This window comes from Vicia villosa, linkage group LG3, assembly GCF_029867415.1.
Source record: "Vicia villosa cultivar HV-30 ecotype Madison, WI linkage group LG3, Vvil1.0, whole genome shotgun sequence".
Lineage (NCBI taxonomy): Eukaryota > Viridiplantae > Streptophyta > Magnoliopsida > Fabales > Fabaceae > Vicia > Vicia villosa.
Window position 1 is genome coordinate 181187605 of NC_081182.1, and position 18051 is coordinate 181205655.

General features: G+C 37.0%; 1 protein-coding gene across 2 annotated transcripts; it reads right to left on the minus strand.

Moving 5' to 3' along the window:
• Positions 1–384: 384 nt before the first annotated feature.
• On the minus strand, positions 385–1772 carry LOC131656974 (replication factor C subunit 3-like). 2 transcript variants are annotated; one of them, XM_058926507.1, is made up of 3 exons: positions 1495–1772; positions 1345–1408; positions 385–1031 (listed from the first exon to the last, which is right to left on the minus strand). In XM_058926507.1, the coding sequence occupies exons 1-3, from the start codon at positions 1613–1615 to the stop codon at positions 986–988; spliced, it is 231 nt and encodes a 76-aa protein (XP_058782490.1). In that variant the 5' UTR covers positions 1616–1772; the 3' UTR covers positions 385–985. The 2 variants fall into 2 exon arrangements, 1 of the variants encoding a protein (XP_058782490.1); XR_009300407.1 differs by lacking the exon at positions 385–1031 and adding an exon at positions 1241–1261 and having other exon boundaries at positions 1495–1770.
• Between the last annotated feature and the right edge of the window lie 16279 nt (positions 1773–18051).

Consider the following 18051-nt stretch of genomic DNA (forward strand, 5'->3'; position numbering starts at 1 on the left):
GCCAGTATACATCAACAGAAATGGTTTCCTCAAAGCATTTGTTTTTATCATGATGTGCAGTAAAAGTATGAACTTTATGACCATGAGATGCAAGTTCAATAGCTACATCAACAACTAATCTTTCAGCCCCACCTACAAAAAAATTACAAAGTCATTAGAATAAACTATTAGTACTTCAAAAAATCTATTGAAGAACATTGTAAAACATCGTTTGAATAGACATGAATTGTTTTAGCATCACATTAAGCCTCATGCTGATGCTGAATCTCACAAAATTACTCTATTGAATCTCTAAACTCAAGTAGAAGTGCATACTTATTTTAACCTCACCTAATTCTTCCTGTTAAGTAACAAAATGGTAATCTTAATTTTAGTTTGAAACAAAATGCCAAAAAAACCTAACACATATCTAAACAAACAACCAAAGACATATCTAAAAAAAACATGTGAAAGACCTATATGACCATATATTTGATAACTTCTAAGATTAGGCAATAGAAAATAAGTAGCAACAACACAAATTAAGGGACCATAAAAGCCATCGGATATATTTGTGTGTCAGGCATGTAAGATTCTTCCCAAGGGAAAAGCTATAAACCATAGACAAAATAACCTTTAAATCACAACATTCAACCAATTTAGTTACTAATTCATAACCATTGTTCCATAACATAATAAGGATCTATGTCCATCTATAGTGCCATATGAATAAAATTTTACTCTTTCTGTTACTCTAATTCCCGTGCTTCTTACCTGCAATCCCAGAATCGCACGTCAAAAATGGTTCCTTAATAAGTTAACATTATAGACACAAAATTAGGGGGATGAGATAGAATTGAAAGTAGCACAAACATGTGCTTGTTTTTATGGCAACAATCTTGATATTACTGTCACATACCTCTCTGAAACCATGATCTTCGGACTGTATGCCGAATGTGGCGCTCGTATCTTTCTAAGAGATCATCAACTATATGCATTTGAGATATTAGGGGCCCTGAAAATTCAACCTTCTCTCCTTGATCCTAATATCTCTATAATGGAGGGAAACAAAGGTTATAAAAGAGTATAGCTAACTGATATAACATATTTGAATTTCATCGAACAATTCAGAGCATAGCTAACTGATATCAGTGGAAAAATAAATTTCCAAGACTGCATAAAAGAGTAGGCAGCAGCAACACATACTCTATGTCAGCCAAATCATTCACTAATTGCACTCGAACAGCTGGAGCCTGGAGGTATCTTAATCTTAAATACAAACCTGTGACAACAATAGTCTAACTAAGATCAATAAAATGAATTACCAGGAAGTTGGACATTAGTGCCATGATATACAATACTCACATTGTCACTTCTCTTACAATATCAACAAGGGCCAGTCCTTTCCTTGTTTTCATATCATTAATTCCTATTAGAAAATAATGAAAATAAGAATTATAAAATGGTTATAGAGACTGAATACATTTATAAAGGGTTTTAAACAATCATGAATACTTTTAAAGCTCTCTGAATATTGTTCATTTAGAAGCCAGTAAGATATTTGATCAATGTCTTTGGGCAATGGATTTCCAGTGCAAAGGTAAACAGCTTCTTCTGTTATCTGCTGAGAGGCCATGTGTGTTGACTGCAAAAATATCAAAGCAAAAGAATGTCAGTAAGGATCGACTGATCAAAAGAAACAAAATACAAGATATAATAATTCAAGTAAGTTTTAGCTAATTCTTTTCATATGCCATCAACCAGACTTTCAGCAAGACTCCATTCAAATCCATTTCCAAACAAGAAAAATATTACTTATCTCGTTATAATAAAACAAATTCTTGTTACCTTCTTTTAAAGAAAAATAATATATTAAAATAATGAGTAAAAAACCTAAACAAAGTGCAAAGGAGCACACAATTGGCACAAGCTGTAACAAAAGCTACTGTAGAGAAACCAATCAAACACAAATAAAGGAAGACAAAGCAACAATAGCACAAAAGAAAAACAAGTCATCTCTTGAAAAACCATCCTCTAAGAACTGCAACTCTAGAAAGGATCAAGCTAGAGCTCAAGTCTGTAGGACCACCAACACGGAACTTAAAACTTTCAAGGGAAGAGAAAATAAACACAGCCATTCTTAACTCATTCTAAATCTCGCCCACAATTGATTATATAAATCTCGCCCACTATTGGTCATTATATTGCCCTAATTCAACATCATAGAATTTTTCTTCAAGTCAAGTTGTGGTATCAGAATAAATCATAATAAAGTTGAGCCTTTATCCTTTGTTTCTTAAACCGTGAACCAAGCCACGCTAGAACCCTTGAAAGTCCTAACTGAAGCATGGTTAGTTCAAAAGCATATTGTCACAACAAAGATATCCCGACTCCTTAAGGTTTACCAAAAAATGCTGAGTCGATAGATCGTTTCTACAAATAGCATGTTTTTATAAATATCACGCTTTTACATCTCCTATTTTAAATGTTTTTCAAAAAAAACTCAAGACAGACGTATGCATTGCATCTCACGAACTCATTATTAAACATATTATGATACATAATTTCAAATGTTAGCAACAGAAAGAATTTGCACAAGGGTTCAACTAATGACTGAAAGTTATCCCGACAGACAAGATTAATCCGAGAAGCAATGTCTCCTACGTATACAAGGGGCATGGCACGCTTTGCCCGATCAATCTGGGGCAATCAAGTCAAGATTCGAAGAATCTCTCAAATGCCAAACAATCAAAGGCATACATCCCAAGTGGATTTCAAACTATTTCCTGATCAATCTGGGGCAATCAAGTCAAGATTCGAAGGATCTCTCAAGGGTGCCAAAACAATCAGGGGCATGCATCCAAGTAGATCTGAAGCTACTTCCCAATCAACATGGGACGTTGTCCTGGGCCTATGATTACTAAAGGCATGTCGCCCATAGTGCACATCTCATAAAGGCCTCGCGAGGCAAATCTTTCCAAAGTTCATACTAGCAGGGGCAAATTTATGCAAGTCTAGTTTGACATCTCGACCAATACTCATTGGTGTGTCCCAATCAAATCAAATCCAGGAATGGTAGTTACTATAATACTGGGGGCAACTTTCAAGACACCCATGTCTCCCCACAGAGCCGGGTTCACAAGATCATGTCCCCACAGAGTAATCATCAAGAAGATATTTTCAAATGCTCTCGTCCCGACAAAGACATGGCTCCCCAACAGAGTTTACATCATCAACACTACCGGTTCTCCAACACTTTGCTCTTCTCCAACATGGTTTACTAATATCTTTTATCCCCAGTCAGGGTACATCAAATTACTATTCATCCCCAAGCAGAAATCATAAATCTCCAGCTGAGCATCTTCAAGACAAGATCAGACAATAAAATCACAAAGACATAGAGATTTATTTTCTCAATCAAGACAACATAAATCATATTCACATATCATATGTCATAAACTTATTCATACATTGCATACATTACCTCATAATGAATTCATACATAACACGCAAGTTTCTCATTTATTTTGAGAGACTCGTCGCATAATACATGCACCATAACATTGCATAAAACTGACAATATCTGACAGGTACATTACGAAGATTCGAATCTTATTTAAAGCAAAGCCTAACGCACGGTCTTCCAGACGTCTACGGATGCAAATTGGATTTATTCTAACGCACGACTCATCCTTCAACCTAACGCACGGTCTTCCAGACGTCTACGGACGCAAATTGGATTCAGTCTAACGCACGACTCATCGTTCAACCTAACGCACGGTTTTCCAGACATCTACAGATGATAATTGGATTTAGTCTAACGCACGACTCATCCTTCAACCTAACGCACGGTCTTCCAGACATCTACGGATGCAAATTGGATTTAGTCTAACGCACGACTCATCCTTCAACCTAACGCACGATTTTCCAGACATCTACGGATGCAAACTGGATTTAGTCTAACGCACGACTCATCCTTTAACCTAACGCACGGTTTTCCAGACATCTACGGATGCAAATTGGATTTAGTCTAACGCACGACACATCCTTCAACCTAACGCACGATTTTCCAGACATCTACGGATGCAAATTGGATCTGATCTAACTCACGACACATCCTTCAACCTAACGCACGGTTTTCCAGACATCTATGGATGCAAATTGGATTTAGTCTAACGCACGACACATCCTTCAACCTAACGCACGGTTTTCCAGACATCTACGGATGCAAATTGGATCTGATCTAACGCACGACACATCGTTCAACCTAACGCACGGTTTTCCATACATCTATGGATGCAAATTGGATTTAGTCTAACGCACGACTCATCCCTCAACCTAACGCACGGTTTTCCAGACATCTGCTGATGCAAACTAGACCCAGTCTAACATACGACTCATCCTAAGTATATCCTCCACATACGGTCTAACGTACGACGTATTCTAACTCTCAAGCAGGATGACATCTTCGAGCCCATCCCAATCATACATCTTTTCCAAACACCTGGGTGGCATCTTTAAGCCCATCTCCAATTAAATTTCTCTCAAGGCCTGGATGGCATCTTTAAGCCCATCTCCGACAAAAGTCCTTACATCAGCTAGGGCAAATTCCTGGGTATTCTAGTGTTCAATCCTCTTCTACCTTCAGATTTCGACTGGCATACAAACCTGTAGCGGGGAAAATCTGATATCGAGGCCATAGGATTGACTCAAATCAATATTTCGTTTGAAATCGCCACCGCGCTTTATTTTTTCAAAGGTAAAGGGAAAAGAACGTAAAACCCAAAGTTTTGTTTTTAAAACAAGAAAGAGATCTCAGGTACGGGTGTTGATTATATGAGGGGAAGGTTTAAAGCACCCCTCATATCTGTGGTACTCCACAGGAACCTTTTTGAAAATCTGTGTCGTGTGTGCTAAAAAACGGGTTTGTTTTATTTTTAAAATAAGCTCGGCAAAGCGTTAAGCTTTGGGCCTACATACCTCCTCGGTGCAATGGAGAAGTCAGAGCTAATGTAGTTCCGCTTAAAGGGAAAACATTTTAAAAAAACGAATAAACACTTTATCGTCGTCGGAGAGAAATACTCAGCCATTGATTTTGAGCATGAGAACAAATGAGTTATTTGCATCGCAAATGAAAGAAGGGCTCCAACTCGGATAAAATCAACGAGTATGCCACTAGCTCTCTCACGCGGAAAAGATCTCATTATATCAATCAATTTCAAAATCGTGGGGTATAACCACTCGTTTCGACAATTAACAGTGTCTAAACTTTTGAAGAAAAAGGCCACTAAGGGCAAAAGATATTTTTTAAAGAAAAGGTTTTGAAAAGGTTTGCAAACATAAGAAGATTTTTGAAAAAGGGAGAAGATTTTGAAAATTAAAGAAGGGGAGGAGATGAAGAGGCTATCCTATTGCGTAAAATAAAAGCTAAGGAAAGAAACGGTCTAACCGAAATAAGAAGCCAACACTTGACATTGTGAGTCAAGGTAGATTTCCCATCCTTTGGAATATCAATACTAAACCAACATTATCACTTGGGGATCCAGATGAACTTATTGTCTTAGCACCACTTTGCGTTAAGCACATTAAAATTCTGACAAAAATCGGGTAGAGTAACGGCTGTTTTCGGGTAAAATCCTTATCTCAATGCCTTGGAATTAACCATCAAGGGCTTTCGAGGAAATACCTGCACACATACACAAACAACAATCCAATGCCAGACAGACAGAACAATCACAAAGTAATAACAGAATGAGAGTCCAGAGGTCCTAAGTCCATAAGTCCGAGTCTCCAGAATGCTAGGGATAGTAACCAATAGTCCAAAAGAGAGCCTTAGGTGTTTTTTAGATTTTTGTTATTTATTAGTGTCTTAGCATAAAAGTAAAGTATGGTCCAAGTGGACAAACGAAAAATAGCGGAAACATAAACATATGTCCAAATGGACAAAGAGAAAAATAGCGGAATGTAAATATGATGAAATGATAAAATAAAGCGATAAAGCGAGAAATATAAAGAGCGGTATAATAAATTGCGGAAATTAAAGTTAGTTGTTAGATGTTAAATATAACCATCTTGAAACTTGTCAAGTATGTTATCAAAGTTAGTAATTAAGATCGATGGTGAGTGAAGGATGTACTCGGATTTAAATTCAATGAAAGTTTATCAGAAGCTTGATAAAATCATAGCGACTACACGATAAACCTCCATAAGTCTTAAATCAACCGCATACAATTCTCTTCCATATTTGATCTTTTTTATTCGGGACACGAAATATTGCGCTATGTTAAGCAGATCGCCAAGTGATTTATGTAGAAATCACCCTACAACGAGGCCGGTCAAAACTTTATGTGCTAATGCATGCGAGAGAAATGATATGTAGATCATTCTCCGAAAGCAATACCGCACGAAAAGAAAATAGGTAACGATCTAGTCTTTACTAAGAATCCATAAGAATTCTCAAAGTATTAAGACTTTCATCGATCAAAAAGAAAAAAAAAAGAGAAGAAGAATATAAAATGCATAAAGTAAAATCAACTCACATTATCATTAATGTCATTCATCTAATATTATGGATTTGGTCCTTTCAAACCTATCAACATCCTAGATCCAATGATATTAATGAAATGGAGGAAGAAGGAAGCCAAAACAAGCATAAAAAAGGCAAAAAAACACATTCTGCCAGCAGGAAATCGATTTCATGCAGGGGGAAATCGATTTCCATAGTGCAGTTTTCAAAAAAAACAAGTTACGTACAGCATGAAATCGATTTCAGCCTTAAGGAAATCGTTTTCATCAGTGTAAATTTCAGCAAAAACATCATTTAAAGGCATGAAACTTGATTTGGACAAATATACAAACACCTTATGATCACATATCCATTGGAGCACGAATTTTCCATCAAATCACCATCAAATAGGACCAATATAGCATCAAAGATGCATCACATACAAGCACAAAAGAATCACATTATGATAGATGAAAAAGGATGATGAAAATAACCAATTCTTGAACAAAACTTAGATCCACTTCAAGAATCACCAACACAAATCTTGATCTCTCAACAATTGAAGAAAAAAGAGTGAAATGAAAGGTGGCTTAGCTCAAAGTTTGTGAGGTTCAAGGTGTGACTCACAAACTTTATGAAAGAACAAAGAGCTTTGGTGAATTTGGTAGGAATGAGAAGAGAAATTGCAAGGGGTTTTTTGGCTCTCAAAGCTTGAGAAATGAGAGAGTAGTGGCCTCTATTTATAGGATGAGAGCAAGAGTAGTGGCAATTTGGTCATTTGCTCTTGGTTAATTAACTTGTGTTTAATTGGTGATTAAAGTGGCATTTAAATGGTAAAAAGTGGTAAAATGAGGTTAAAATGGAATTAATGAAGGGAATTATTTTGGTGAGGTGGAAAATTGGTAAAATGACAAAAATGGTCAAAGAAAATAGGTGCCAAAATCAAATCAAGCTTCCCTCTCTATTTTTTTGAATTTCGCCTTAAGGAAATCGATTTCCCCCAGGAGTGAAATCGATTTCACTCTGTTCCAGAAGAGAAGTTGGCGCAAAATACACTAGGGAAATCGATTTACCCAGGAGGGAAATCGATTTCATGCTGTCCAGAATGTGATTTTGTTGAAAATTGCTGTAGGAAATCGATTTACCCAAGAGGGAAATCGATTTCATCAGTACAAAATATGAAAAATGCCTTGTTTATTGCATGTCTTGGCTTGGTACCTACAAAACAAAAGCCTACAAAGAAACAAAGCAATATTTTTGGTATCTGGGTTAGTACAACATGCATACAAGATAAACAATCATTGGTGCTTGATGGTCCCTCTTATTGATGAGGTGAGTGCAACACCACAAACAAAACTTCCAAGTGAAGCTCTTGATTAATGATTGGGATATGAATGATATAGGATCTTAGGGTCAAAAATTGGGGTATGACAAAACCACTCTACAACTTCAGTTTTAAGAAAATTGAACAGGGGCAGCTGTCATACCCCAAAATTTTCCCATACTATTTCTTCTATTCAAATTCAAAGTCAAGACACATGGCTTTAAGACACCCCTCCTAAACAAGGATCAAGGAACTAGGGTTTTTATGTTCTGAGGAAAAATCAATGGATCAAAAGCTCCAAGGCATCTCATATGGTCTATGATATTCTAAACTACTTCCATGACAAAGTTCAGGGCTCAATTCAAAAGATTGATCACTCAATTGCTCAGAAAGTCAACAGTCGACTGATTTGACCTAAAAGTCAACTGTGGTCAAAGTACAATCAAAACTCCTGATTTTTTGTCAACATCCTTATTATGAAGTATCATTCACCATTTGATCAAGAGTTGATCATGGTTCATCAAGGAAAGATCAGAAATCAACAAATTCAAAAGTTTCTAAATTAGGGTTTTCATAGGAGAAAGTCAATTGAACTTTGACCAGCCATAACTCCTACATGGAAGATCAGAAATTTTCCATCCAAAGCTCATTTTGAAGGAAATTGAATTCTCTACAAATTTGTCTCTCACATGCCAAGTCTTAAAATGCTTCGATTTGAGTTTTGGGTTAAATATGACTATAGGCCATGTTTAGGGTTCGAGGTTCTTGAATTTAGGAACTCTGTTTAGGAACGGTTATCGGCCAAATTAAGGGCTCCATTGAATCCATAAGGGCGGTTATAATCGATCTAGGTTATTTTTGCATATTTGTATCTTGATTCTGCAGGTTCACCATGGCCGAACGAGAGAAGGAGTCACGAAAGTGACGATGAACAGTAATTGGCGCTGTTTTTTTTTTAACTTATTAGCGTCGCTTGTTTTCTTATATGGATCATGCTCCAATTTAGTACCAACGAGCAACAATTGGCTCAGTGGTGTGCAGGCGCGTCCAAAGGTTTGCGCATAATATCCCGGGTTCGATCCCTGTGTGGAGCAAACCTTTTCTTTTTTTATGCTAACATTATTATGCAGATCCCGTGTTGCTAGCGTAGGTGAGCCCATGATGCAGCTTCGTCTCAAGGCCCTAGGATCTTCCCAAGGATGTATCCAACGTCTACAGATTGAAGATCCACCGTGCACCATCAGGAAGCGTCACACTAGATTACCAGCTGAGTTTTCTTTAATTTTTTTTAATTACATAACCTTTTTTTTATTGTTATTTATTTTGATTATTGTTTTTCGAAACTCTTTTAAATATTCTCTTTTAATAAATTTTGTTCTAAATGTTCTTTTTATAAAACAAAAGTATTTATTCTAATAATTTTATTTGGTTTAAATGATTAATTGTTTAAATTAATTTAATTGTTAAATTATTTAATTAATTTTAAATATTCTTATTAATTGATTAAAAATAAATATTAAGGTTAGATATTTAATCGATACCTGATTTTCACCGATTTAATTAATTAGGTTGAAAACCAATAATTAATCAATTCGACTTTATTTATTCTATTAATCAGGATTTGCGAAGATCACACCTACACTAAGAGTATTCTTTCTTTTCCTTGTGCAGTTTCAGGGTTAGCATCGGGGTTTCCTCTGACTACGAACCATATCAGATCAAAGCTAAGTCCCTAATTTTATTCTTACTTACTTAAATATTTATTTTTGCCTTGTTAATTTAAAATTAGGGTTTAGTATTTAATTGCCAATGAATTAGCCATACACTCACTATTTTCTGTTTATTTTGTGAATACAAGATTACACTCAAAGATGTTTTTGATTCATGGCAAACTCAAATAAGCATTCAAACAACAAGACGGAAGCAGAAAACTCAAAGAAAAGCAAGCATTGATCACTCATAGGTCAACCCATTATGTTTATATGTTTATAGGTTGACTCAACACAAGCAAAACAAGAAGAATGCAGAAAAACAGCAGTTAGGTCGACCTACCATCAACCCAGGTCGACCTAAAATGGAGAAAAATTCATATACTCCTGCTAGGTCGACTCACACATCATTTAGGTCGACCTAAATTGATGAATTTTACATACCAGTCTGTTAGGTCGACCTACACATCAACTAGGTCGACCTAATCTGAGAAAATGTTCCCAGAACGCATCAGAAGAGGATTCTGGTCGACCTACTCCTTCAACAGGTCGACCTAACTGGGAGCAAACTTCAGCAAGCACTTCTAGGTCGACCTAACCCCTACAAGAGGTCGACCTAACTGATCAAGAAAGTTCAAAAATCAGTTTTTCTTGGTTCCAACTGTTATGCAATCATATATATTGTGCAAGGGTAATTATTCAACGTAACACCAACGACTGAAAGATACACAAACGCTTCTCATCTTCGTTCTTCATCATCTCCAACACAATTACACATAATCATTCTTGCGTTGCGGGTTAGTGATGAGTTCGATAACGTCCATGGAACGGAATTGAAGATTCCTAGTGGGTGAAGGTTTGTGGTGTTTGTTGGTGAATAAAATCTGCGGGTTTTGTCCTCCACGACGGGTGGTTCTTGGGGGTTTTTATCAAGAGGCGTTCATTGAGGATTCGGCTGAGTGTAACGATTGAGGAACGGGGAGTTCAAGGAATCAAGACACTGCAGAAGGGAATCAAAGTGAAGCTCTTGGATAACCTTGATCTTGCTCAAGATTAAGGGGGAAGAAGATTCAAAGGATCGACATAATTGGTTTATCGTTTATCGCTTTGTTATCTTCTTTGTATATACTACTTTCAACATTAATGAAAGATTACCCAATTTCAATTTGAAATTGGGGGCAGACGTAGTCGTAGCGAGGACGATCGACGAACTGCCTAAACAAATATCGTGTTCATGTCGCTTTTAATTTTTCATTTACATTCTGTTCATATTTGGTTATAATAGCAAATTGATCAACGATTCGAGTGTTAAGATTGTGAACTAAGAACGTTCATAAACATCACAATCCATCACACATTGAATTACCTTCAATTTGATCATTATCACCAAGTGTTTGTATATTTGTTTCTATCACTCTTACTGCATTGCAAACATTGTCCATCATACAAAAAGTTAATCTGATTTTCAATAAGAGAAACGCCTTGATTCTGCAACATATACTCTTATCATTCAATTCAAGTCCTTGACTGGTTTTTAAACACATATATAATCGTTTCGATAGTGGTTCGGAATACACGCGAGTCGATTCAGAATCACTTCCGCTGAAAAGTCGTTTAAATCCGTAAAACTGTGAACGATCTATTCACCCCCCCCCCCCCTCTAGATCCTAAGGCCAGCGTCTAACAAGTGGCATCAAGAGCTCTGGTTTATTCCGTGCTACGTGAAACACTTATTGGAAAGATGGCTTCCGGACCTAAAGGGGCTCATAATAGAGCTCCAGTTTTCAACGGCGAAAACTACGGCTATTGGAAGGATTGTATGTGTGTCCATATCAATGCAATTGATAGGAACATCCGGACAGCTATTGTCAATGGTCCATTTCAGATCACCATGACAAATGCAGCTGGTGCAGTTGTTCCAAAACCAGAAGATACTTGGAATGCTGAAGATGAAAAGAGATATGCATACGATTGGAAAGGGAGAAACATTCTAATCTCAGCTCTAGGAGTTGATGAATACTATCGCGTTTCCCATTGTAGATCAGCTAAAGCTATGTGGGACACATTGCAAGTTGCCCACGAGGGAACGGATGATGTCAAACTAGCTAGGATCAATACGTTAACTCAAGAGTTCGAACTCTTTCACATGGAAGATGGTGAATCCATCAAAAACATGCAGAAGAGATTCGTTCATCTGAAAAATCGATTAAATTCTCTTGATAGACCTGTTTCCAATGCAGTTGCTACTAACAAAATCTTAAGGTGTTTGAACAGGGAATGGCAACCCAAAGTTACAGCAATTAAGGAAGCAAATGATCTCAACACTTTAGACATTACCACCCTTTTTGGTAAACTAGAGGAACATGAACAACATCTTAAATGCCTTGACATGCATGAGAAAAGGACAAAGAAAGAAAAGAACATGGAGAAAGAGGTAGAGAAGAAGTCAATAGCTCTAAAAGCTTCGAGCTCCAAGACCTCAAAACGAGAGCCAAAGGATAGTGACACAAGTGATGACGAAGACTCCGATGATGAGGAAATGGGACTGTTTGTGCGAAGATACAACAAATATCTAAAGAAAAATGGAGCAAAACATTCCGACAAAGGCTTGATCAACTATAGAAAGCAATCAAACATGTTCAAACAAGATGACGACAACAAAGGAAAGATCAAAGGTCTTTGCTTCAATTGTGGGAAAGCCGGTCACTACAAACCGGATTGTCCATACCTTAAGAAAGAGAAGGAGAAGAACCAAAGCAAAGGTCATAACAAATCTAAAAGAGCCTACATAGCATGGGAAAGTGATTCATCTAGTGAAAGCTCATCAAGCGATGAAGAAGAATCAGCAAATCTTTGTTTCATGGCTCATCAAAACAAGAAAAAGAAAGCTGTAAGTCATCTTAAACCTGAACTCGTAGATAAGGTATCTCATTCTCAACTAAAACTTGCTTTTGAAGAATTACATAGAGATGCAATTAAAGCTTTCAAACTTTTGGCCTCAAATAAGAAAATATTTTCATATCTTGAATCAAAAGTTGAGAAAACCGAAAGGGATATGGAAGCTTTAAAACAATCTATGCTAGACATTCAAAAGGACAAAGTTGAAATAGATCCTACATCATGGTTTGGTTGTGAGACATGTCACATTTGGCAAAAAGATGTAAGAGATCTAAAAGCCAAGTTAGACAAGGCTCTACAACCAAAAGTGACTTTTGCGGTTGATCCAAATAAGTTCAAAAGATCGTATACTCCTTTATATAGCAAATACACTTTTGTACCAAAAGCATCAACTAGCAAAACTCCATATTCTCATCATATTACCTGTCATTATTGTTGCAAAAAGGGACATACCATTGAAAAATGCAAATTTAGGAGAATTTTAGTTCCTAAAGGAGTATTTCAATGGTTGCCTAAGTGCAACAAATTGTGTACTCACTACCAAGGACCCAATGAAAATTGGGGACCTCCCTCTTTAAATTAATCTTGCAGGAAAAGTGTCTTGACATTGCCGAAAGGTTGTGGTTCCTTGATAGCGGATGTTCAAGACACATGACTGGAGACCTATCTCTTTTCGTTGAGTTTCAAGCAAAGAAAAAGGGGTATGTCACCTATGGAGATAACAATCGGGGAGCCATACTTGGTAAAGGAAGTGTAGGTAACCCTTCTACCACTACTATAAATGATGTGCTGCTAGTAGAAGGTCTTAAACATAATCTTTTAAGTATAAGTCAATTGTGCGACAAAGATTTTAAAGTAATGTTTACAAATTCTGGATGCACAATAGAACATACTAAGAAAAGAGACATTATGTTTAAGGGCTTAAGAGTAAACAACATCTACATGCTAAACTTGGATGAGGTATCTAAGTCTAGTACCAAGTGTCTAGTTGCTCTAGGCGATGACTCATGGCTTTGGCATAGACGTCTCGCCCACATAAATTTTGACTTACTTAATAAAGTTGTCTCAAAAGATTTAGTAATCGGCTTACCTAACATGAAGTTTTCAAAAGATCATCTATGTGATGCTTGTCAAAAGGGAAAGCAAACAAAAATCTCTTTTAAATCAAAGAACGTGGTTTCAACATCACGCCCTCTTGAACTACTTCACATGGATCTCTTTGGCCCTTCAAGGACTAAAAGCATAGGTGGAAACACCTATGGTTTTGTCATTGTCGATGATTACTCGAGATTTTGTTGGACAATCTTTTTACCTAGTAAGGATCAAACTTTTCTAGCTTTCACACAATTTGCAAGATTATGTCAAAACAAAATGAACAACAAAATAGTTGCAATTCGAAGTGATCACGGTGGAGAGTTTGAAAACATTCTTTTTGAAAAATACTGTGATAAACATGGAATTGAGCATAACTTTTCAGCTCCTAGAACACCTCAACAAAACGGAGTAGTTGAACGTAAAAATCGAGTTCTAGAGGAGCTGGCAAGAACAATGCTGAATGAGGGTAATCTACCAAAGTATTTCTGGGCTGACGCAATTAGTACAGCATGTTATGTTTTGAATAGGATAACAATACGTCCTATACTGAACAAAACTCCCTATGAATTACTAAAAGGTAGAAAACCAAATGTATCTCATCTCCATGTATTCGGTTGCAAGTGTTTTGTTTTGAACAATGGTAAGGATAATCTTGGCAAATTCGATGCTAAAGCTGATGAGGGCATATTCCTTGGTTACTCACAATCTAGCAAAGCATATCGAATATATAATAAGAGATTACTTATAGTAGAAGAGTCAGTACACGTTTCTTTTGATGAATCTTATGCAAAATATGTCGAGAAAGGTCTTTCATTTAATGGTGCAGGTCCATCCACTGAAGACATTGTCAAGAATAAGGAAGATGAGGATGAAAGTATTGTAAAGAAAGATGCTGAGAGAGAGAAAGATGAGTCTCACAATGAAAATGAAAAAGAAAGCATCTCAAACAATGAAGAACTTCCCAAGGCCTGGACAAACGTGAAAGACCATCCAATTGACAATATAATAGGAGACATCTCAAGGGGCGTTACAACACGCTCAAAGATAAGTAACTTCTGTCATCATTTTGCTTTTGTTTCACAAGTTGAGCCGAAAAACGCTAAGGATGCATTACTTGATGAGCATTGGCTAATGGCCATGCAAGAAGAATTAAACCAATTTAAACGGAATGATGTTTGGGACTTAGTCCCTCATCCGGGAGATCATCAAGTAATAGGCACTAGATGGGTTTTTCGTAACAAACTTGATGAAAACGGTGTTATTACTAGAAACAAAGCTAGATTAGTTGCCCAAGGTTATAATCAAGAGGAAGGTATTGATTATGAAGAGACATACGCTCCTGTAGCACGTCTCGAAGCTATTCGCCTCTTACTTGCTTATGCTTGTTCTAAAGACTTCAAACTATTCCAAATGGATGTTAAGAGTGCCTTTCTAAATGGCTATATAAATGAAGAAGTCTATGTTGCTCAGCCACCCGGCTTTGAGAATTACATGTATCCAACTCATGTTTATAAGCTGAAACGTGCTCTATACGGTCTTAAACAAGCCCCTCGGGCTTGGTACGAACGTTTGAGCAAATTTCTCCTTAGTCAAGGGTACTCTAGAGGTAAAGTTGATACTACTCTCTTTATTAAAAGAAAAGATAAGGATATTCTCTTAGTCCAAATTTATGTAGATGATATTATATTTGGGTCGACTAATGCAAAACTTGTCAAAGACTTTTCTAAGCTTATGCAGAGTGAATTTGAGATGAGTCTCATGGGTGAGCTAAATTTCTTCCTTGGCCTACAAATCAAGCAACTTAGTCATGGAACGTTTGTGAATCAAACTAAATACTGTACGGAGCTGCTCAAAAGATTTGGAATGAGTGAAGCAAAGGAAATTGACACACCTATGGCAACAAATACTAATCTAGACAAAGATGAGAAAGGTAAAGAGGTTGACGTGAAATTATACCGAGGTATGATAGGTTCACTATTGTATCTTACTGCCTCAAGACCAGACATTATGTTTAGTGTGTGTATGTGTGCAAGATATCAATCCTGTCCAAAAGAATCTCACTTGAAAGCTGTCAAAAGAATTCTGCGATACTTACGTGGAACTACTACATATGGCCTATGGTATCCAAAAGGAAATGAGTGTCATTTGGTAGGATTCTCCGATTCAGATTTTGCTGGCTGCAAATCCGATAGAAAAAGCACTAGTGGAACGTGTCATCTATTCTCAAACTCATTGATAAGTTGGCATAGTAAGAAACAAGTATCGGTTGCATTATCCACTGCTGAGGCAGAATATGTAGCTGCTGGAAGCTGCTGTGCACAAATATTATGGCTCAAGCAACAACTTCTTGACTTTGGTATTAAGCTTGATCGCATACCTATCATGTGCGACAACACAAGCGCCATAAACTTGAGTAAAAACCCTGTCTTACACTCACGTACCAAACATATTGAAATAAGGCATCACTTTCTACGAGATCATGTAGAGAAAGGAGACGTTACTTTTGAACATGTAGAAAGCAAGAAGCAACTAGCTGACATCTTCACCAAACCTCTAGCAACGGAGCAATACTTCAACATTCGTAGGGAATTAGGGATACTCGATATCTCTAATTTGGGCTAATTACGTTTGTTTTCTCTTAATATTATTCCTTTACTTTATGTATATATATATATATATTTTCTTGCTAACAATTTTCTTAGCGTAAAGGTAGTTCATCATCAAGCCAGGCGTCATATTGAAAAAGCGGTAACGTAATTGTTGTTCACTTCCAAAAATATTATTGATACTATAATATGCTATCAATTAACATGCTTATAGTGACTTCATGCATAAAAACTGCTCTTGCTCACATATGTGTCTCATGCTATCACTAACTACCTTTTATCTACTATACTGTACATGCTAGCATGGTTATCTATGGTTCTCTTGTTACTCTCCTATTCTCTTGTTTTCTCTTTTTGATGTTGACAAAGGGGGAGATAGATGCTGAGTGCTGAGTGTACGGGGGAGCTTTGTTGAGAGATTGCCTTGTTGAAGAGATAGATGCTGGATGTACGGGGGATCTCTGTTGAGTCTTTATCACTTACTACCAAAGCTTACACGAATGGTTTGCCATCATCAAAAAGGGGGAGTATGTGAATACAAGATTACACTCAAAGATGTTTTTGATTCATGGCAAACTCAAATAAGCATTCAAACAACAAGACGGAAGCAGAAAACTCAAAGAAAAGCAAGCATTGATCACTCATAGGTCAACCCATTATGTTTATATGTTTATAGGTTGACTCAACACAAGCAAAACAAGAAGAATGCAGAAAAACAGCAGTTAGGTCGACCTACCATCAACCCAGGTCGACCTAAAATGGAGAAAAATTCATATACTCCTGCTAGGTCGACTCACACATCATTTAGGTCGACCTAAATTGATGAATTTTACATACCAGCCTGTTAGGTCGACCTACACATCAACTAGGTCGACCTAATCTGAGAAAATGTTCCCAGAACGCATCAGAAGAGGATTCTGGTCGACCTACTCCTTCAACAGGTCGACCTAACTGGGAGCAAACTTCAGCAAGCACTGCTAGGTCGACCTAACCCCTACAAGAGGTCGACCTAACTGATCAAGAAAGTTCAAAAATCAGTTTTTCTTGGTTCCAACTGTTATGCAATCATATATATTGTGCAAGGGTAATTATTCAACGTAACACCAACGACTGAAAGATACACAAACGCTTCTCATCTTCGTTCTTCATCATCTCCAACACAATTACACATAATCATTCTTGCGTTGCGGGTTAGTGATGAGTTCGATAACGTCCATGGAACGGAATTGAAGATTCCTAGTGGGTGAAGGTTTGTGGTGTTTGTTGGTGAATAAAATCTGCGGGTTTTGTCCTCCACGACGGGTGGTTCTTGGGGGTTTTTATCAAGAGGCGTTCATTGAGGATTCGGCTGAGTGTAACGATTGAGGAACGGGGAGTTCAAGGAATCAAGACACTGCAGAAGGGAATCAAAGTGAAGCTCTTGGATAACCTTGATCTTGCTCAAGATTAAGGGGGAAGAAGATTCAAAGGATCGACATAATTGGTTTATCGTTTATCGCTTTGTTATCTTCTTTGTATATACTACTTTCAACATTAATGAAAGATTACCCAATTTCAATTTGAAATTGGGGGCAGACGTAGTCGTAGCGAGGACGATCGACGAACTGCCTAAACAAATATCGTGTTCTTGTCGCTTTTACTTTTTCATTTACATTCTGTTCATATTTGGTTATAATAGCAAATTGATCAACGATTCGAGTGTTAAGATTGTGAACTAAGAACGTTCATAAACATCACAATCCATCACACATTGAATTACCTTCAATTTGATCATTATCACCAAGTGTTTGTATATTTGTTTCTATCACTCTTACTGCATTGCAAACATTGTCCATCATACAAAAAGTTAATCTGATTTTCAATAAGAGAAACGTCTTGATTCTGCAACATATACTCTTATCATTCAATTCAAGTCCTTGACTGGTTTTTAAACAC